Source organism: Alosa sapidissima, chromosome 23 (assembly GCF_018492685.1).
Source record: "Alosa sapidissima isolate fAloSap1 chromosome 23, fAloSap1.pri, whole genome shotgun sequence".
Taxonomy (NCBI): Eukaryota; Metazoa; Chordata; class Actinopteri; order Clupeiformes; family Clupeidae; genus Alosa; species Alosa sapidissima.
Genome location: NC_055979.1, coordinates 11109649 through 11132282, shown reverse-complemented (window position 1 = coordinate 11132282; position 22634 = coordinate 11109649). Strand labels below are relative to the sequence as shown.

Genomic DNA, 22634 nt, shown 5'->3' with positions numbered 1-22634 from the left:
GAGTGAGTGTGCTGTCAGCGTGAGAGGAGGGGTGTGTGTGTGTGTGTGTGTGTGGGAGGGGGGGGACAAAACAGATGAAAAAAAATGGACTGACGAGGCGAAGGAGAAGAGAAATGTGACATTAAAACATCTATGGGCCTGGGGTGAGTCTGAAGCACGGCACCAAGAGACTCTGGGGGACTCAGAGAGAGGGGATGCGGGCCTCTTCCGGAACGACTGTGGCCCCTATCCAAAACGGATCTAAACCAAGCCCAGGCCAAACTGTGCTGTAAGGAGAGACTCCCAGGAAACAACAGACACCATCTGAAGCAAGACTGACTTCCTGACTTCATCTGCATGTTCAGCAGAGCTGGGATATCACGACACAGTGGTGTTCTCACAGAGACACGGACACAAGATAGAGAGAGAGAGAGACAGAGAGAGAGCGAGAGAGAGAGAGAATGATTTTTTCCACAAGAAAAGTTTTTGTCACATTTTGCCTCTCGCTTCCTCTCACACGCGTACAGAGTGCCAGGGACTTCCTTCCAGGAGCGCTGCACGACACAGCCCTGACACGACGCATTTCGCAAGAGCGGACGAAGACGAAATCAGCATAATCACGGCAGAAGGATGCAGGGAAACACACACACACACACACATGAAAGGAGAGCAACCAGAGAAAGAAGGGGAGAGGGAGAGAAAGAAAGCGAAAGAAAGAAAGAAAGCGAGAGAGAGAGAGAGAGAGAGAGAGAGAGAGAGAGAGAGAGAAGGGGTAAATGTAGTGAGAGTTTTCTCCTTCAGTCTGCTCAGACCTAAACTGACACTACTTTCCCTAATGAGAGGAGGAGAGTGAGTATGCCTCAGGGGAAGAATTTGTCTGTGTGTGTGTGTGTGTGTGTGTGTGTGTAAAAAAGAGACTGCATGCTTGGTCATTGGTGTGTGTGTGTGTGTGTACGCTTTTGGGTGTTTGTCTGTGTTTGTGTGTGTGTGTGTGTGTGTGTGTGTCTGTGTGTGTGTGTGTGTGTGTGTCTATGCACACACATGTCCATGCGTGCGTCTCTTTGGAAGTGTGTGTGGGCAGTAATTCAGATCTGGAGAACGGGATGACGACGACGGCTGCCTTTCTGAAAGACAAAAAAAAAAAAGGGACGGCGAGACAATAGGCACTTAAAATCAGACACAGAGCCCGAGGAGACAAATTCAAGAACGTCCAACTCTGGCGACAGACCAAAAGACATGCTTCCATTACCACTGCATGGGTGTGAACACTGTGCGTGCATGTCTCTGTCTTTATGTGTTAGCGTGTGTGAGCGCCTGCCTTTATGTGCGTGTCAACAGATGCAAATGTGTCCTTAATACAGTATAAAACAGAAGTGACTACCACATAAAGGCCAAATTATTTTAAATGTGGTAACTGCATTACTTACAAGGAGGACCTAAGGGGAATGCATAGTCAAACTGAGTGTATTATCAAAAATAAAGGTTGAGTCTCATATTTTCCATAAACGTTTAGCTTTTAATTTGACATGAAACAGCAAATACCCTTCTGTTTAACTAATGTAATTCATTTGTTTGTGTGTGTGTGTGTGTGTGTGTGTGAGTGGCTGTGTGCGCGCGTGTGAGTGTGTGGAGGGGAGTTGGGGTGGTGTGGGTGCCATGTAAAAGAGTGTGTCACCATCCCAAGCGATGTCTCTTCCACTTCAGTGGCTACTCCAGATGGCGGTCCCCTGTGTGTGTGTGTGTGTGTGTGTGTGTGTGTGTGTGTGTGTGTGTGTGAGTGTGAGTGTGTGTGTGTGAAGGGGACACGGGCAGATGCTTGTGCTTCTGCTGTGACAGGCGTCTGTGGGAGAGAGCGAGTATTCTCAGCCAGGAATAACGCTTACAGCTGCCATACAAGGACAATCTCCCAGCAACCCCCCCCCCCCCCCCCCTCCCCCACCCTCACCCAAGTTCCCTCGATAGAGCGGAAGAAAAGGACACACACACATCTCTCCCTCTCTTTCATGCTTTCTCTCACTCTTTCTCTTCAGCTCGCGTCTCACCCATTAAGACTGCCTTTGCATGACTGAGAGTACACAAGGACAGATGTGAATGGAGGTGAACCCCAGTTTCATAACTATGACAAAGAGACGGGAGAGAGGTCGCTGAAGGGAGGGGAAGCATTAAACAGGGCTTTTAAAATATGACCGTCTAAATCCAGCCCTGTTTCACTTCTGATGGATGACTGATTTTCTTCTTGAATTTAGCTGACCATATACCACCAAATGTTCTGTGCTAGAGATGACTCGTGTCCAATATTCACACTCATTAGTGAAGGCTGCAAAAGAGCCTAGCATTTATGTCATACAGTTAAAGACATTTACACAGAACATAAAGTGATGTGGAGGAGAATCTATGTGTGTGTGTGTGTGTGTGTGTGTGTGTGTGTGTGTGTGTGTGTGTGTGTGTGTGTATGTGTGTGTGTGTATTTGTGAGTTTGTGTGCACACATGTGTGTTATAGACTGTGACTGCTGACATCGATAAATGGCATGTACATGTATGTGAGAGTGTGTGTGTGTGTGTGTGAGAGAGAGAGGATGTGTACGTGTGTGTGTGTGTGTGTGCTTGTGTGTGTGTGTGTGCGCATATGTGTCATGCTTAGAGGACATTTTCAGCTCAGCACAGCACAGCATCATGGGACTGATTGTGTGGTGGGGTCAGAAGTGTGTGTGTGTGGGGGGGGGGGGGTTGTGACAGTGTCATTACCATACCTACTGTGGATCTCTCAACCTCTCCCTCCTCTAATTAGTGGAACCCTAACGTTGAGTGATGGGTGCAAGCACGCAATCTCTCACACACACACACACACACACACACACACACACACACACACACACACACACACACACACACACACACACTTCCCTAGTCATAGATAGTTCCTCATATCTCTACCCTTCCCCCGTACATATGTTACACATGCACGCATGCGCGCCACCACTCATCCCTGCGGAAAGGGTGAAATATAAATAGGCCATGTCCTGCAGAGAGGAAAGGAGGAGTGGTGTGTGGAGAGTGAGAGAGAGGGAGAAAGAAAGACTGATGAAGCTGGAGAGAGTGATAAAGCTGGAGAGAGAGAGAGAGAGAGAGAGAGAGAGAGAGAGAGAGAGAGAGACAGAGCGACAGCTGGAATTAAGGAGCTGCTGTTGACCGGCTCAAAATTCCACGGTGCTAAGTGAGTGACGATTGCGCTGAATGCCACCACCCTCACCACCACACAACAACAGTAACAACACTGACAACCCCAACACATACACACAGTCACCCCCGAGGACGAGGTCACCAATGCCAGTGCTGAAGCACACAGGCAATTGTAGTCAGCTGTCAATCAAATTACACACTGATGTGTACAAGTGGACAAACTCAAACTGGAAATATTAGACTTGCATGAGTACAAGTGGACAGGCTTGGCCCTTTCTGCAAAATTATAGGCCACTCATCTTAGTCATTGTAAATAAGCAACAGGGTTTGTGTGGTGAAGAGCACATGTGTGGGCAAAAGAGGTGCTTGTGACTGTGTGTGTGTTTGTGTGTGTGTGTGTGTGTGTGTGTGTGTGTGTGTGTGTGTGTGTGAGTGAGGCTCATTTGAGGAGCTCCACATATCACTTACGTCCTCTGAAGAAGTAGACAGTAATCTACCATGACAGGCACCATGTCCTGGAGAGAGAGAGAGAGAGAGAGAGAGAGAGAGAGAGAGAGAGAGAGAGAGAGAGAGAGAGAGAGAGAGAGAGAGAAAGGGGGAGAGGGAGAGAGAAAAACAGAGAAGAGAAGAAAGTTGAACAGGGAGACAGGGAAATGTTAAGAGGAGAAACATTACTGACTTTGACTTTCTCCTGGTTTGTAATATGTAAGAAACACACACACACACACACACACACACACACACACACTCCAACGAAGGTCACCTAAGAGAGGAAATGAAGGATTGCTGAGGGTTTCCAGAGCATTACAGGCTTTTGAGCGGCTCAGTCAAGCTGGCTTTTAATAAAACAAACAACCAAAAACAATGCATCCAAGCTATGTTATTCTGACTTTCAAGCAGTTTCAGAAGAGAATCACAATGGCTTTTAGTGGCTGGACTGCATGCTTGACTGAATGCATTGAGCCAGACTCTCTGTTCAACTCTACCAGACACACTTGACTTGAATGAGACCTAGAGTAGTAGCAGAATGTGCACTTAACATTCAGATGTTAGGGCTTTCAGTGGGTAGACTATTCAGATATAATATCAACAAAGGCTGAAAAGGGGCAGGGGGTTTATGGTAACATACAGCCCTAAAGACAGAGAAAGTACTGACTGCTTGAGTTATTAAACCTAGCTTATTATATTGTGGGGTAGACATTGCATAAATTGTGGAAGTATAGCAAATTTCAGCTTTAGTGTTTCCCCTGGAGTTTGGATATGAAATGCCTGAACACTGATGTGGAAAGTACTAAATAAATGAATAAATAGCTAAACAGACACTGATTGAATGAGAACTATGAAAACAAACAAAAAAAACAATGTCAGGAGAATGAACAGAAAAACAAATTTGAATGTTTTTGAGTTGAGTTGATTTCGGGGTGGAAACAGCTGTGAAATCTCACGCCTCAGCACCCCTTTCTGATTGCACACAAGAAACACTTTTGTTTAGTGACAGATGACTGTATAAATTACCCCATACTAGAGAACACAAGTTATGCAAACTAAGTATGTATGAATGTACACTAACTTCCATACCGCATAGAAGTGTGTGCTGTCTTGACCCGTCTCGACATTTCTACTTGTGCTTTACTCAGAGTTCCAACTGTTTACATTTCTACTTGTGGATACTCAGAGTTCCAGGAAGTATTATTTTTTGAAGGTGGGCTACACCTGACAAAAACAGCAGGGCTTTCTGGAGGAGGAGACATACCTGGAAGTGTTGTTCCATCACCTGGATCTTGCCCTGCTCTGGACATTTCTTCAGAGAGCGCTCTGCATACTGGAAAAGGATCTCCACCATCTAGATGTTAGAGAGCAGCCCGAGAGCAGCCCAGATAAGTTAATATAAAGTAGTGAGCTGTACAGGACTTTAAGTTAAGTTTAAGTTTTTTAAGTTTTAATTTAAGTTATATTCTATTGTCCTGTAGGATACTCCTGTAGGAAATGTGCCCTCAGCATTTTACCCATCCAGGGGTAGTGTACACACATACACACACACACACACACACACACATACATGGAGCAGTGAGCTCACTAGGAGCACACATATACACCACACCACTTTAACAGTGCGGTTTACAAGAACAATTCCACAATCCCAATAAAACAACAGACCCTAGACATGAGGTTTCTGATTTTAATAGGTTTCTAGTTATGATATGGTGTGACCATATTTAGGGCCTGCATATCTTAAGTTTGACATGCTTATTATTATGCCCATGACCCATGCCTAAACAATTACATTCATACATGTTGATAAGGGCTGAAACATTAATTGAAATGGGATTGAAATCACAATTTGAGCTAATGCAATTAGCCATTCACAAAGGCTGCAGATAATTGTGCAGCTAGCGACTCTGACCCAATATCTCACATAAATGTTTTTTTTAAATTCATGCTGTCCTTGTGTGACAGACAGTCATGCTCATCAATCAGAGGTAATGTTCTCAAGCTAGCTCATCATAAGTGGCTCTTAAAGCTATATTTGGAAGTTATTTGCATATTCTCATTTTCATCCTTGGACTAGTAGATAGAGCAGTTCATATTTTGATGCTTCATCCCATGTTTTAAATGTATAGTGAATCTATATTGTATAGTGAATCTTGACTGAAGTTTGACTAATCTTGTAAATCAAATTGCAATCGCAATATCAGTAAGACCAATGCAAAATATTCTTAATTATGTAGTGAATGCTATGGGCACAATAAACTGGGACTAAAAGAAATTGAATGACAGAAAACAATATGGATAATGCCCAAATACCAGTCTCTCACCTTGTCAGCCACTACGCCTTTCCTCTTGGCGGGTTCCCCAAATAAACCTGAGAGTTTGGTGAGCAATGAGAGAAAGAAGAGAGAGAGAGAGAGAGAGAGAGAGAGAGAGAGAGAGAGAGAGAGAGAGAGAGAGAGAGAGAGAGAGAGAGAGAGAGAGAGAGAGCGAGAGAGAGCAGGGGGATGATGAATGTGAGTCATGTCTGACACAGAGCACGAGTCAGACTCTTCAGTCATGCTAAGCAAAACTCTCAGTCGCGCTCAAACATTTCCGTTTCATTAATTAGGCCTGGAAGCCTTTTATATGAAGCGGCATTTTTGCATTATTATTACGGTGGTCACGGTTAAATTCTTTTAGGAGGAATTTTTTTAAAGAGGATGATGATTTCTCTTTCTGCGTGGCTAGCTCAGCGTGCCTAATCTCTGCTGCCGCCTCCAGTGAGGTGAAGCTTTGAATAGTTCCATTTTAATTCCCCTCATCAGAAACAATCATTAACAGAAGCATTTACAGTGCCTTTTTGCCAGCAACCTTTTCATCACAACTTCCCATTACAACTTCTCATCATCCTCGTCAGTGAGATCACAACCACAACTAGACTGCAATTGCTTTGGATGTTACTGCTTCAATAAGCTTTGAAAAAAAGTATAGACCAAATTAACACAATTGTATACAACAAACAAATTGTTTGATTATAAAGATACTACACATTGCACCCACTGCCACTGTCACAACCTCTATCAAAACAGCACTGACAAGATCAATGGGCTGTTACTCACCCAGCACAGCTTTGGCAGTGCCCTCATGGAAGGACCAGGCCAGACCTAAAGCCTCCACAAACTTGTCCTGCTTCAGCAGGTGGTCCACCCTCTGGAGCAGCAGGCACCGGGCACAGATAGGCGTGCCAGCAGTGGCATGGACCGGAGGCAATTATCAACAGGCAAAGGTGTTTAGAGGTCACGGCATTACACTTTACACTGACATTTATTAATTTAGCAGACACTTTTACCCAATAACATTCAAGCTATAATGCAGCAGAGACCTTAGGTAAGAATAAATACTACTATGTAGAGGTCATCATAGGTAAGAATAAATACTACTATGTAGAGGTAACAATACATACTAAAACAATAGTACAGCACTTTGGAAGCACTTTGGAAGTTGAACGATAGAAATGGCAAAAGACTTTTCTAGGTCAGGGGTTAAAGAGGAAAAACTTCTATTATTGTCTGTATGTTGGTGTGCAATATGAAGTGTTCTTATGTATTTGAGCACAGCAACACTGCACTGGCTCCGATAACATACCTCCCTCCAGTTCCTTAAGGTCATGATGTGGACGGACTGGAGGAGGAAAACAAGCATAAACAAACAAACAAACAAACAAACAAACAAGCAAAGGGTATACATTTACAAATTGCAATTAAACACGTAGGCCTAAAACTTCACATAAAACTTGGGCTAACGCATGCCTGTGGGTCCACTCTATCACTAAGGTCATTATTGCCATTCTGGCAGGGGCTGGACCTGACCCAGGTTTCCAGAGAAACTTCACAGCACATCGCTGTGCCTCTCCCTATCCCCATTAACAACCCCTGTGAAGGTGAAATGTGTGTGTGTGTGTGTGTGTGTGTGTGTGTGTGTGTGTGTGTGTGTGTGTGTGTGTGTGTGTGTGTGTGTGTGAGTAGAGTTGACCGAGGACTTGGTGTGTGTGTGGTGCCAGCTCATAATCACCCTGCTGCCCTTCTGTAAACACCTCCTAATGGATGACGGGGTGCAGGCCCAGTGTGGCGGCCTCTTTCGATTACTCTAGCATTTCCTCTCTTGCCCTCTCCCTCTCTCACACACACACACACACACAACACAACACAAACACGCACACAAACACACACACACAAACAAACACACCGGTATATATATACACACACACACACACACATACACACACACACACAGCCTCATTCATATCAGGTAGTTGCAGGGTCTGTCTGAAACTCTTCCCTGCATCTCTCTCCTCCATCTCTCACTCGTTCCCTTTCCTCTCCCTCCACTTCTTCCTCCTTTCCCTATTTTGGCTGGAGTTGAAATAGCAGGAGGTGCGCTTCCCCACTTCCAAGAATCTTGATGCATTTTGTTGGCGTGCTTTGATGCTTGATTAGGATAATAACATTGGAGCACGCCAGCTTTGTCATGTAGGTGTACAAGATCATCTGCCAGAACACATTTCCGCTGAAGATAAACAAGCTCTGTGTGTATGTGTGAGTGTGTGTGTGTGTGTGTGTACAGTATGTGTGTGTGTATGTGTGATGAGCTTATGAACGCCCTGCTGGAGTGTTTTTCACATCACCGCCACAGAGGAATGGAATTACCTTGGTTCCCAGGTAGACGACTTGGCCTCCGTAGCTGCACACAGACTGGTAGCAAGCCTTCTCCCCAACAAGGGCCTGCAGGGCGGAAGAGGAGATTAGAAACCTCACAGAGGGTGAACCACACCGCCAGGCAGGGGGAAGAGGGGTGGATGAAACTGGCCTGGAACAACTGACTGGACTGCAGTGCTACAGCTCTGAATGGATTCACAATGGAATATCTTAGTGAGGCAATTGCTCAAAGCTTACAACAACCAAAGGCCACACAGACCATTACAATTACACAGTCTGACTGCAGAGGTTCTGTCATGCTACATAAAGTAATCTGGGTAGGTCCATTGCAAGTTTCTGGGTAAGGAAGGTTGTACACAGGTCTCACCAGAGTCAATTTCAGGCCTTTTAGGGCGGTCTATTACAAGTGTCTGGGAAAGGAAGGTTGGACACAGGTCTCACCAGGGTCAGGGTGACCTTGTTACTGTTTTGCTATTGCATTGTCAATTGTTGATACACAGATGTATAAAATCAAGCACCTAATCATGCAGTCTGCATTTACAAACATTTGTGAAAGAATGGTTCATTCTGAAGAGCTCAGTGAATTATAGAGGGGTAGGGTGCAAAAAGCAAGGTCCATAAAGACATGTTTGGGTGAGTTTGGTATAGACGACATTGACTGGCTGGCACAGAGCCCTTACCTCCACCCTATCAAACACTTTTGTGATGAACTAACGGCAATTGCAAGCCAGCCAGATCTCACATATGCTCTTCTGGATGAATGGGCAAACAATCCCAGACACACTCTCCTGTGGAAAACCTTCCAAGGAAGCGTGTTTTACTGTAGCTATCGTATGCCTGTAGATTTAGAATTGGATGTCGTAAAAGTTCCTGAAGGTGTAATAACCTAAGGTGCATTCAAAATCGCAAACATAGGCAAACGTTCACAAACATTTGCAAACAATTTTCTGCAAAAGTGTGTGAACACTCCCCTAGTATCCACAGTCCACAGTTTGAAGAGGTAGTTCTCCGTGAACATGTTGGGAGTTGGACGAAGAGGAATGTTTACACAAAATCGTTCAAATGCATCTGTTCATAAAAACATGCATGCATGCCTGCATGTTCGCCTCTGTTCAAGGAATTTGAACACACCTCAGGTGTCCTAAGACGTTTGTCCAAGTAGTGTATCTCTTGTGTGCAGTTCTACTGAGGCTCTGATCCAATGTCCTATATTCACTTGCTATGCTGATCTTTCATACTTCATCACTGACAATAGGGCTTTGCACACCACCTGGCCTGCACCTACAGTGCTCAGGCCATAATAGCCGGCTTTAGAACGTCGAGCCAAAGCGAGTGCGGGTGCTAACTGGTGCCACTTGGGGGCTATATTGGTGCTACTGGCCCCTGATTTCTGGCCCACCCTAAACGTTGGGCCACTTGGTGCTAGAGCCGGGCTAGGGGTGGGATCAAGGTGAAGGCGGGGTCAACCCGTTGTTGTGTGTGAAGTCGAGAAACATGATAGAATGGAATGGCTATGAAAGCACAGCAGTATTTGCTAGTACACCGAGTTTAGAGATAGCGGTTACGTTCGTATTAAAGGTGTTTGCCTGTCAGTAGGCTAACTCTGTCCAGAGGTCGCCATGTAGCACAGTAGGCTAAAATTAAAAGTGAACTTATGAGTTAATTAACATACACAAGCGTCCCACTAAATTATTCCTGCCAGTGTGTTTTATGCTATCGATAGTGTGGAATAGTAGGCTACTTAAAGAACTATCATAAAAGCTCCAATTTCAGTTTCAGCCCCTTTCGTTCAGAAATTCTAAAATAAAGATGTTTTTTAATACTTCAAAATAACATTTGATAAATGAACCTTACATTTTCCAGTAGCCATTCTTTCACACAAACTCGCATCACAGACGTATGTCACCACCCATTTGGAGGTGCAAACAATCGGATTTTTGGTTATTTAACCATCAGTTAACTTTAAAACAGGCATTTTACTTTGGATAGACAATAGAAATACATCATAGGAGTGATTGACGTCAAAAAATCTAGACTGGAGTAACTCAACATTTGACACCTCCGATATGTTTAGTGTTCTAAAGACGTTAAAAAGCCTGTTATCGTTACCAAATTGATAGCCAAGGAGCCAGAAGTGAACACATATATCTATGACTGTAAAAACTGTGCCTTCATTTTACAACTGAACACGAGAAAAAACTTTTATAAGGCAATTCCACAGAAAATGGACTTTTTGTCACATCCATAACGCCAGTGAAATGCCTTGGCATTTGTATGATGTTAATGATAACATACATTTTTTGTTCATTTTTTCTCATGTACATTCTTCAGCCAAAAATAGCAAATGCTCAAATTTCATGTAATAATTCACATCATACCATACCATCACATTTTATTGGCGTTATGGATGTTACAAAAACATAATTTTCCATGGAATTGCCCTATAACCCTTGAGCCAGCTCCTTACTATTGTGATCTCAATGGCAATGCAGCGTTTGTTTGCACCTCCAAAAGTATGGCGTACCTGGTTACCTCCCAAAAAATGCCCTTAAACGCCCAGAAATACCCGTATGTTTGTGTGAAATAGATGTGTAGATTTGAACAAAGTCTGGTTTGGTTCCTTGCAGGAGCACTCGGAGTGCGCTCGGAGTTTGGTGCTGTGCTGGTGGGTGGCCACTCACGCGGCACATCTTTGTGAAATCAAAATTCCACCAGAGCTCCAAGCGGATTTGTACACACAGCCTTACAACACTGTTTACAGCTCTTCGAGTCACGGTAAAATGTAATTTATGGTACATAGCTCATTTAGATACACGTACTGTATGTTGTGTGTGCTTGCGTTTTTAAGAATCCGCTGTCTTGGTTTGTACAGTATAGAAATGAATAGGCTATTAAGTGACATACTGTACACGTAAAAGGACAGAAATAGGTGACTGACTTCGATAGCATAGGCTACAGTATAGGAAAGAGATACGCGACTTTCTGCTTACCCTGTTTGAAAATGGGTGGTATTGATGACGTTTTCACAAGAAAGGGCGTGTCGAGGTGTAATGCGGACAGGCTAATGGCCTGAACACAAACGTGTCAGGGTCATGAGGCTTGTAGCCTGGGCTAATGTCACCAGGTGGCCCCTCAAATTACCCTAGCCTGGCCTGAAGCCGGCTATTTAATAATTCTTACAGAGACAATAGGGCTTTGCACACTGCCTTGCCTGCACCTACGGTGCTCGGGCCCTAATAATCCTTACATGATGGCCACGACTGAGTGGATCTCACTGCACTCACCAGAGCCTGGCTCACGTTGCCCCCAGTGGCCAGGGACTTGAAGTGGCTGCTGTTGTACACCAACTGCACCTCAGCTAGGTCCACCGTCTCCAGCTCCTCCTGACTGGGCCGGTCCACCACATGCAGCTTCTCCACACTGTCCACCACCACCAGCGTCCGAGAGTTGATCCACTGAGAAACGGAAATGAGAAGAGGGAGGGAGTGAGAGAGAGAGAGAGAGAGAGAGAGACAGAGAGACAGAGAGAGACAGAGAGAGAATGAGCAGAAGCAAGATGGAGGGAGAGAGTGAAGTAGATAGTAAAAGTAAGTAGTGATGGAATAAGAGATTATATTTCACTTCCTCTTCCTCCACACCCTAAACTGCTTTCTATAATGACTGTATAACTGTTTGAGCTTAGCTAAGCTCCCAACTGTGTGAAAAGGTGTAGGGACAGATCAAAAATGCAAACAGAATCTTCAAAAACAAAAGAAAGAGGACTCTGATCTTTAAAAAAGCAAACCACAGAGCAAATCCAGTTCTAAATTCTTCTTGGGAATAACAGCAAGCTGAGTTCCTTCAAATTTGTGCAAGTAAAATACCACTGACTCAGAGATGGTGAGTATTACCCTAAAGGTAATACAGCTCAGCTGACATTCAAGAGAGAAAAACATCCTGAGGAAATTGGCAGAGACATACTGTAGACAAACAACTGTTTATTGTGGATGTGAGATGATTCAGACAATCAGGCCTAGTCTAAGGAACTAAGTCTAAATATTTGCAAAATACAGTCGCAAGTATGGTATAAGTTCCAGAGTGTGTACCAAAGAGTTACATGATTTAGCTGCATGCTAAAGACATCTACATGGCTGAAACTTACACTCAGGCTGATGACATCACAGTTTAGATGGAGCTGCCGCTGTTTGATGACATGGATAGTTCCAGACTCATCTTTTTTCACCTGAAGCAAAGTTTCACGGAACCAAAGCATCCTACAGTTACACCAACTCATTCTATTTTTTATATACCATACTATGTAATTTTTATTAACTATATAATAAGAACACAAGACAGTATGAGACACAAAATGTCACTGAATAAATGTACAATTTTTCAAGAACTTCAAGAACTTACAAGCAGAAAATGGATTGTGTCACCTCTGCAGAAAGCCAGGACGGGATTGACAGCTTTCTGCACAGAGACAAACTGCCAGGCTAGCTGGGGCACGCTAGCAGGATCCGTCTGCAAGAGAACCACCAGGCAGCTTTCAATCAACCAACAGTTCACACTCAGCAGCAAATACCCTATTAGCTACACAGCCAAAAAATTCCACATTAGAGGTTAGCACAGTGAGTAACTCCTTGGTAGCATTATTCATTCATGCCTTCATGCCCTGGCTCTATTCATGTGAATGTAAACACAAACCGATCAGAAGCACAATGCTGTACTTTTGCTTCATTTTTAAAAAAAAAAATAAAAATAAAAAAAATAAACATGACATCCAACCAAATGCTGCAGTGTTTTTTATTCTCTTTCTCTTGGGAATAGAGCCATATCACAAGCCGTGTGTTCAACCTTACTGTACTACTGCAGCTAAATGCTTATGCAAGCAGTCATCTTAGTACTTTGACTAGAAAGGGAAAGGGATGGCGTGAATAGGGAAGTAAGCTAGAGAAGGACAAGATAAAGGGAGAGGGCACACTGGATGAAACAAGAGAGAGACTGTAATTGTAATAAAGTGTAGAGGCCGATCCTCAAGGACACTCAGCTTTGTGTCAACTGAATGACTGACTTGAAAGCAGTTTGCTGTGCAGCTCTAGCACACACTAAAGTATTAGATAGATAGATAGATAGATAGATAGATAGATAGATAGATAGAGATAGATAGATAGATAGATAGATAGATAGATAGATAGATAGATAGATAGATAGATAGAGATAGATAGATAGAGATAGATAGATAGATAGATAGATAGATACTTTATTGATCCCCATGGGGAAATTCAAGGTCTCAGTAGCATACAGACATCACACACAACATTCACTAACAGCAGAAAAAGTCATTAAAAGTATATAATATAAAAAACACAACTAAGCAATAAGGACAGTAAGATAAAGAATATACTAAAATCAGTGGTGGACATTACTTGAGTACATTTACTCAATTACTGTACTTAAGTTGCTTTTTCATGTATCTGTACTCTACTTGAGTATTTCAATTTTGTTAAACTTTTTACTTTTACTCCAGTACATTTCGAGGCCAAATATCTTACTTTTTACTCCACTACATTTTGTGACAGCTGAAGTACAGCTGAAGTTCCTTTTGGAAAAAAGACTGTACAAAAACATGTGTAAATGTATATTTTCTATTAAGCGAGCTAGGCGTCAAATAATGGTGTTGCCTAACCTATGTTATTGTCATATGCACTATTTACTGTACCTTGTTGACCCCTTTTCACAATATTGATGTTACCATAACTAGCCTCTTGACGCCATCAAGCAAATGATAGACAATCTGACACTATCAAACACAAAAGGGAACATCTTGATTTGGTCCGAAAGTGTAAAGCATTTAACAAAGAAAAATGTGGTTACTTTGAAGTATCTAAGATAAGATATCACATTAGTTTGTTTTTAGTTATTTCTACATACAACAAGTATTAACTGATTTTGTCCTTGAATGGAGGAGAAAGGCTCAATGAATGCCTATGTCTGTGCCGAATCATTTCAACAATGCAACTGTATTAGGCATAATACATTTCAGGACTTTTACTTTTGATACTTAAGTACATTTGAAGGCAAGTACTTTTGTACTTCCACTCAAGTGGAAATGTAAAAGGAGGACTTCTACTTTTACTGGAGTAACATTTGACCATGTGTATCTCTACTTTCACTCAAGTACAGGATTTGTGTACTTCGTCCACCACTGACTAAAATACAAATTATACTAAATAACACTAAATCTAAATCAAGTCTAAAAACAGTATCTACATAGTGGGTGATTAATCATGAGGCGCTTGCAATGACTGCAGGGACTGAGCCTGTGATTCTCTGTGCATAGTAAGGTAAGGTGCTCTGTGTGAGTGAGTGTCATGGTGATGGTGCAAATGAGTAAGTCCAACAGTGCAATAGTGCAAGAATAAAGTCTAGAGACCAGCCATATGGACAACCACCATATGGACATATAAGAGAGTAGGCAAGGTAAGATAAGGCAAGGTAATGTAAGGTAAGGTAAGGTAAGGTACAGTAAGGTAATATAGAATAACATCCCAGTCCACTAACAATTTATTCATATGATCTATATATTCAGGTGTGACAATATGCAAGGAAACAAGTGACAGATTCCTTTAGATTAACATATAATACGTTAGTGTATATATATATATATATATATGATTAGTGATTAGTATATATATATATATATATATATATATATATATATATATATATATATATATATATATATATATATATATATATATATATATGATCATGTGAATTTAGATGGTCAAGACTCCAAAGGACCCTGAAATGTTCTTGTGTAGAGACTGCACTAGCACTTGCTACAATTTACAATTCTGTTGCCTTTGCGGTGCCCATCGTCAACTAGCATGTACACTGTAGGCTACATGCTGCAGCTAGCTCAATATGCGGATGTAAAGGTGCAGGCAAACATTGCAGTGCTAGCTTAGCAGTTTTTACACTACTCATATTCTCCAAAGACAGGAAGCAATCTACTTCCAATCAAAAATTGGAACCAGTGGGTCGCGTCTGAAGTGCCCTTGAGCAAGGCACCTAACCCCTCACTGCTCCCCGAGCGCCGCCATTGTAGCAGGCAGCTCACTGCGCCGGGATTAGTGCTTCACCTCACTGTGTGCTGTTTGTGTTTCACTAATTCACCGATTGGGTTAAATGCAGAGACCAAATTTCCCTCACAGGATCAAAAAAGTATATATACTTATACTATACTAAATGTCACTGGTATTGTCAGTCCTGGGTCTTTTGGTTGTGGGAGAAAGCAAGAGGTGGAAAAGAGGTAAAAAGCTAATAACCAGGATTGTATCTCTTTATGGGAATATCTGATGATGTTCTGATCTGAACTGATGATCCACTGTGCTTCTTAGCAAGCTAAACATCCAGTCAGAGCAAACCTTTTTCTTATGGCTCCAATGCCGATTCAACATGTCAAATCGGCATAAACAAGTCGATGGAGGTCTGTCAGAGTTAGCAGTGGTTAATGCACCAAACTGATTGGAGCTACAATGTACCGACCAGACGCTATCAGACGTCCTACTGTTGACTCGGTGTGCGACGGCTTCAGTGTTCTTTACTAGTGCACGGCTGGCTGTAAGTACTTCAGAAGTGTTTGGCTGGCAAACAATCTTCAAAAGGTTGACAGCTTTACTAACAGAACCATAATCGGAATGTTGTGAAATGATGAGTGGCAGTGACAGCTTAAATCTCTGCGCTTCTGTAAGTCAGAGGTATACTGTCTAAAATAATCACCAAAATATATTTTCTAAATCTGACAGATAACAGAGTGCTTTAGTACCTTGCCATATGGAAAAGTCATCCACACCTTCAGGGATGGTTTTAGTCCAATCACCAATATCTAAAGCGAGGTAGAAAGAAGGGAAGAAGAAAGACAGATAGTGAGATAAATAAATATTGTTCATCTCAGTTTAGAGATTGCTACAATGTACTGCAATATTTTGTGTTCAGGTCACATAACAGCTATTTCAGAGTGAACTTTCAAATTGATCTGGCCAAGGGCACAGAGGCTGGACAAAATGAATCCTAAACCACATAAGCCTGGCTTACAGTTGGGCGTTGGAACAGAGAGGGAGCATGGGACTCCTAGATACTTACTTTTACAGCACTGTTGGAAATTTTTTCCATGGCAGTGTAAGGAAATTGCAATCCAAACAACAGCATATCAATAAATTACAGCAGAGGGCTGTAAGTTTTACTGTGTTATTGTGGATAGCTGCTGTTTATTGGCTTTTATTGCTTTATCACTACCAGCCAGAGAATTTATCCCACACACTGGTATCTGTGACAAATAAGACCCATTAAGTGTGTGTGTGTGGCGGCAGGAGAAACTGAGTTACTCATGATGGGTGTCCTCAGAGCAGCCTACTACACACCTACTCAAACACACAGTGCGAGACTCAGTAGTGTGATAAGGTATGAGTCAGGGGTGTCGACATAGCTGTTTGTTTTAAGGATCTCTACGCATTTAATTTAACAGTTAATTGTCTCTGAAAATTGTTTGTTTGTTCTCAAAATGTTTAGATATTGAAATTCATCAACATTCATCAAAACATCATTAACTTATCCATTTCTATGTCTCATTTACTCTGAAAACACATCAATACTGTAAACCTATGAACTGTGAGGGAAGTCAGGTTTGCCAGTGGTTTTTGAGGTGGAGGAGGGCCAGGCGGTACCTTGGTGAGGGAGGCCATGGCCAGCAGGGAGTACTGGGTGATGGGGTGGTCTTTGAGCTCAGGGCCCGCGTGTAGGGGCTCCACACAGCACACCTCTCCCTTGGAGCCGCTGAACAGACAGCGGGAGTCACAGGTGCGCATGCCCATCACCCTCCTGGAAGGCAGCGAGAGGGAGGGATGGAGAGGGGAGATGGAGGGAGAGAGGGGAGAGAAAGTGAGGGAGGGAGAGAGAGGGAGAGATAGAGGGGAGAGAGAGATTGAGGGAAAGATGGAGGGATAGAGGGGGAGAGAGAGGGGGGTGGAGAGATAGGGAGAGGAGAGAGAGGTATATGGAGGGGGAGAGAGATATATAGGGAGAGAGGCAGGGATAAGGGTAAGAGGGTGACAAAGAAAGGAAGAGAAAGAGAAAAAACTCTCTTGTTATTTGTACCTAACCCAACTTGACACTAAAGATGCACACACACCCTGAGCCAGCAGGAGACACCTTGACGCAAGTCAAATGAAACATGAAAAGGAAAAATGGGAAACTGTCAGCACAAAATGGTTCTCATATTGTTCCCTACTCTCTGCTATTAGGCTCAGGTGAGACAGTTTCATTTGCCATGACACAGCCAGTAAGATTGGTCAGAGTCATCCAACACCATATTCACCCCACACAAAGCAGTGAATGTCCTCACAATGTCATTTAGTGTAGGGTAGCTGACAGGTAATGCTATTACCAGGAACCCCAAGTCTGCTCTGTTTCCAATCACTGGTATCTTGATTGGACTAGAGATTGCTTTCTGTCGCCTAGCGATGAATAGCCACAAACCCAGCACAATCCAGTTTAAATACAGCTTCACTGTAAAAGTGTAGAGGTATAGGAAATTGGCTGATGGGAGAATATATCAGTATGCCAATCTAAACAAGGCACAGGTTGCCAACAGGTTATAGACAGATACTGTCCTCTAGTGGTGGAAAACAGCACAGCAATGCAAGAGCATAGACTTCTGTTTGGCTTTGAGGAGTGACAATGACAGCATTACATTGTAATAGATGGTTGTATGGAAACATTTAACACAAATAATGATCAAATAATGTCAGTAACTGCCTACCGGAATGACAGTTCAAACACAGAGCCACCACTGTCATTACATACAGCCAACGCTGGATGATCGGTGAACTGAAACAAAGACAAAGGGGGATTTAAGATGATATGTTAAAATGTAGTTTTGACTTTTAAGAGCATAGAGTCTACTTTGTACCATATCAGAACCCAATGATCAGAGCATATTGGCATAACTGAATAAATTGGCATACTTAATCCTAATTCTGACTGGCCGAAATGTTTTTAGTCTTACCTTCACATGTAAAATGGCTGTTCCAGGTGGATGAGCATCTGTGATTGTTCTAAGGAGCTTCCCATTGGCTAAGTCCCACATTGTAATCTGAAAATATATGAACATCAGATTGAACATCAAACAATGGATTGAACATCAAACAATCCATTTGTGGCCTTCCCACACAAAGCACAGTTGCACATTCAAAACGCAGGACTCCGTTGCAAATTTGAATCAATAACAGCTGACATCGTTGTCATAAAGCATTTGCATTCATATGTGCTGTCATAAATGCAGAATTTGCTGGAAGTGAAGTTGTCTGTGGGACAGAGAGCAAGAAAGAGAGAGAGAGTAAAAGGGAGAGGAAAGAAAGAGAGAGAAAGAGAGAGATTTAGAGAGATTCAAAGAGATTTAGTTGTCATATACACAGTTATAAGAGAGGTATGAAATGTATAATATATAATAACAGGTAATTAAATGTAAATAAGAGAGAGAGAGAGAGAGAGACAGAGAGAGAGAGAGAGAGAGAGAGAGACAGAGAGAGAGAGAGAGAGAGAGAGAGAGAGAGAGAGAGAGAGAGAGAGAGAGAGAGAGAGATCAACACACCTGTCCCTTGGCAAAGCCACAAAGTAGACGGGTGCAGTCATGGTTAATGCTGAGGGCAGACACGGCTCCGTACTCTGCTCCCGTTGCCGTGGTTCCTAAGCACAGCCGTAGCGCCTGGTTCTGGTCTAAAAAAAGGATTCATGCACACGACTCAGACGCAATGCTTTCTGGAATTTCTGAGAGAGTTTTTGTTTTGTCCCTAAACCCCACAAAAAGAGAAAATGGAGGCCAACAAAACCACCAACCACCATAAGTATGGCAGCACGTTTATGATACACTCCATATTTCTGCTCTATATGTAAAACAATAAATGGAAACCAATGAAGAACAAAGATGGAAATGACAAACAAATACCATGCTCTCTGCAAACCAACATCCTTAAACCAACAACAAACCTTAACCTCATTAATTTCCAAATGACGAACAAAAGGAAAGAAAGTTCATATACTGTAACCACAAGCTCATGCTTATTAAAAGGCTTTTGGGGGTTAGACAGCTACAGTATATACAGCTATGTCTACAGGCATGCGACAGCAACAGTTTGCAATGCCACGTCCCAAAGAGACACAGAACAGCAGAGAGCTATTTATGGCATGTTACCTTTTCCTGTTCATCCAGCCCAGGTCAAAAGCCAAGGCAGAGAAACAGTCCAAGAACAACATTGAGTAAAATACTGGCACACAGGCATCACTGTTCATACAAGGTTAATTGAACTAAGCAACCAGTACAGTGTAATAGTCATGCTAATAAAACATCAAACTGTACTTCTAGATTAAAGGAAAACGTCTTTCTTCTCAGACCTGCTACGGAGATTAACCATTATCTAAGGTTTGCATGTTTATAACTGTGCGGAGCACCCAAGTGTTAGTTAGCTAAAACACACCATACCTAACATACAGTATTTTGAATGGATACATGCAGTTACATGTTCTGACAAAAAAAACTCCTAAAAAAACATGAATTTAATCTATATACCACATGCACATCTTTGTAAAGTGTTCAACACTTATCAACCTACATAAAATATTAGTGGTTAAACAGCATGCATCTATAATCAAGTTGTCTTAAATAAATGAGTGATGCCTACCGAACACCAGCGCCAGACCATGTGATGTCCCAACAGCAATAACACTTGAGACAGTCTAATGAAAGATACAAAAGACTGTGAAAAAGACTTATAAACACCATACACATCAAACCTTAACATTTGAAACTCAAAGTGTGACTCATAAGCACATTGATACTCACTATAGCTGTGGGCAAGCCGGCATCTACTTTGTCCTGCAGGGAGTAGGGAGAGAGGAATACAAATTAGGGCATTGGTTCTCAAAGTGGGGTCCGGGGACTCCCAGGGGTCCGCAGCACATTGTCAGGGGGTCCCTGACAAAGTTTGCTACAAAATATGAAATTGTCTTATATGGCGAAAAATGCTACAGTATCAGTATTTGCCCAATTGATCTGCTGATATGTTACATCAATACGTCAAAACACTTTACTATTAATTAACCGCCAACAAAATGAAAGTTATGTGAAGCAAACACTATGTGTTCAACACAATGGGCCTACATTTGACAAAGAAACAACAATCCTTTAAAAAAATCCTACATACTGTCAAAGTTTGCTAACATGACTATTGTGGTATTAGCACTCTATGTTTTTAAAATACATATAACATAAGCATCTAACAGAAAAAAAGGCTATACAGCTACATGATTAACTTAAGTTTTATGTGTTGCGATTATGAGGGGTCCTTGGAGAATTTTCCACTCCATGAGGGGTCCCCAGCCCACAAAAGTTTGAGAACCCCTGAATTAGGGGATAATAATATTGTCATTACTAGCTTAATAATAAATGCATTACACTTAACTGATGAGTTTGGAAGGGAAGGGATCAGAAGGGATCCTTTTTTTAAATTTATTTAATTTTTTATAAAAAAGTGCATTTCGATAACCTTTTTAAAATGCAGTCTGCAGCTTGGTTTTGGTTTCAGGAAAGGTTATTATATGGTCATTAGAACTGAATAGCCCATAAAATCACACTTCTCCCTTCTGGACTCCTGAAGCACAATGTCGATAGGCTGGATTTGTTTGTCTCACCCTGGCCATTAACAGGGCCAGGAACAAGTGCCAGGCTTAAAGATGGTGGAGTGACGATTCTGGATAACGTCTGGCTTATTGATATTTGAAACAAACACCAAACAAAACACCAGAACCCCCCCCCCCCCCTTCCCCTTTAGTCAACATAGCCAGTGAATTGTCAGCAGAAAAACAAATATAAAGGTAACCATAAGAGACTCACAGCAGCAGACACCATCTGAGCCGAGATTCCCTTAAGGATGCTGTGTCTGATAACTGAGCCATGGACGGTTGTGTTCATCTCTATAGTTTTCTTTCTCCTGCAAAAACACAATGCAGTTGATGCACTTAAGAGTAACAGGGCTTGAACACGCATACTTTGTTCAACAATTTTTAAATGGTCACATCACTACTTTCAAGAAATGCCCATGATTCACCAAGGTTATACAATCCAAGCAGTTTTGTGACTTCAAAATTCTTCAGTACAACTGGTTGCGCTACCAGTGTTCAGAGTGTGTTGAGTTGCACTTTGGGGACAGGTCAGGTGCACTAACCTCTTCAGGTGTGTGCGATCTCCACTGTCAGAGCTGGCAAGGGAGGAGGTCTCACAGGAATGAGTGTCAATGTTTTCGGTGTTAAGAAGACATGTGTCCTCCAAGATGAATGGTTCATCCTCATCTTCAGGCTAGGAAAAAAGACATGCCAGTTACAGCAAGGACTAGGCTACACGGTGGTTCGGGGTGTATCAGAATAGGCCTGCAATTATTTCTTTCCACAGAGAATAATAGCTACTGACCTCATTCAAGATGCTCTCAAGTGTTGGAGGAGTATCCACTTGTGGGATGTCAAACTCTTTATCATCAATCTGAAATGAAAAAAAAAAAAAAATGGCAATGCACACTTTATGTAGGCCTATAGGCTGTGACGCTTACTTCTGAATGCGCACTGTTGTAAGATTAAGGAGTAACAGAAATAACGCACATGACAGCTGGGTGGATGTAGGCTAGGCTATGCCAAAGACACGCAGTGTCTGGCAAGATAGTGGCACGAGTAAGCTAACATACCAGGCTTTCACGGAAAGCCAGTACAACGTACAGCCCGGGTTTTTAAATGTGTTTTAATGTAGTAGGCAGTGCAACAAAGTAAACAGTAGGCAGCAATGAGAAGAAGACAACTGCGATCATGTCAGGATCTCTCACCGCATCTATTTCCATTAAATTGAGTTGTGAAGAGGCAGAAACCAAGCTGCGCGCGTCCGGCGACTCAGACATTTTAAAAAACACAAAACTGTATTAAAATAAATAAATCAACACATATTCGGCACATCTGATCGCCCCACCAACATCCTCAATTTGGCGGAAATGTCGTAATACACAAATAGTACGTAAGAGTCTAGGCGATTCAGCTTTCCGTGCAGTCATGCGTCTTGATATTAATATTGAACATTGAATATACTAGAGCGGACCCAATTGCGTTGTGGGTCTATTTTTTTACAATTAACCATGTTCACACGTATAGTTTTTTTTTATTATTATTATTTGCTTGGTGTCGTCATTATGTTTTGTTGTAGGAAACCG

The 22634-nt window shown here is 42.3% G+C and overlaps 1 protein-coding gene and 1 long non-coding RNA gene across 3 annotated transcripts in view; one reads left to right on the top strand and one right to left on the bottom strand.

Annotated features, from left to right (window-relative positions):
* Positions 1-22408, bottom strand: part of vps8 (VPS8 subunit of CORVET complex) — an 88264-nt gene extending 65856 nt beyond the window's left edge. Inside the window, exons 1-21 of one of the 2 annotated variants that reach the window (XM_042080247.1) lie at positions 22257-22408; positions 21854-21922; positions 21612-21742; positions 21281-21377; positions 20231-20263; positions 20070-20124; positions 19583-19588; positions 18983-19107; positions 18398-18484; positions 18152-18219; positions 17058-17211; positions 16160-16219; positions 12742-12849; positions 12488-12568; positions 11631-11801; positions 8338-8412; positions 7277-7312; positions 6751-6841; positions 5977-6023; positions 4914-5003; positions 3629-3675 (exon numbers count right to left, since the gene is read on the bottom strand). In XM_042080247.1, coding sequence (XP_041936181.1) covers positions 3629-3675; positions 4914-5003; positions 5977-6023; positions 6751-6841; positions 7277-7312; positions 8338-8412; positions 11631-11801; positions 12488-12568; positions 12742-12849; positions 16160-16219; positions 17058-17211; positions 18152-18219; positions 18398-18484; positions 18983-19107; positions 19583-19588; positions 20070-20124; positions 20231-20263; positions 21281-21377; positions 21612-21742; positions 21854-21922; positions 22257-22328 — 1703 coding nt within the window. In that variant the 5' untranslated portion in view covers positions 22329-22408. The remainder of the gene's footprint in view (positions 1-3628; positions 3676-4913; positions 5004-5976; positions 6024-6750; positions 6842-7276; positions 7313-8337; positions 8413-11630; positions 11802-12487; positions 12569-12741; positions 12850-16159; positions 16220-17057; positions 17212-18151; positions 18220-18397; positions 18485-18982; positions 19108-19582; positions 19589-20069; positions 20125-20230; positions 20264-21280; positions 21378-21611; positions 21743-21853; positions 21923-22256) is intronic. The other variant, XM_042080248.1, reaches the window with a different exon arrangement.
* Positions 7293-20379, top strand: LOC121698314. Its single transcript, XR_006026741.1, has 3 exons — positions 7293-7303; positions 15865-15871; positions 20298-20379. It is a non-coding gene; the product is annotated as an uncharacterized LOC121698314 (long non-coding RNA).
* Positions 22409-22634: the final 226 nt, after the last annotated feature.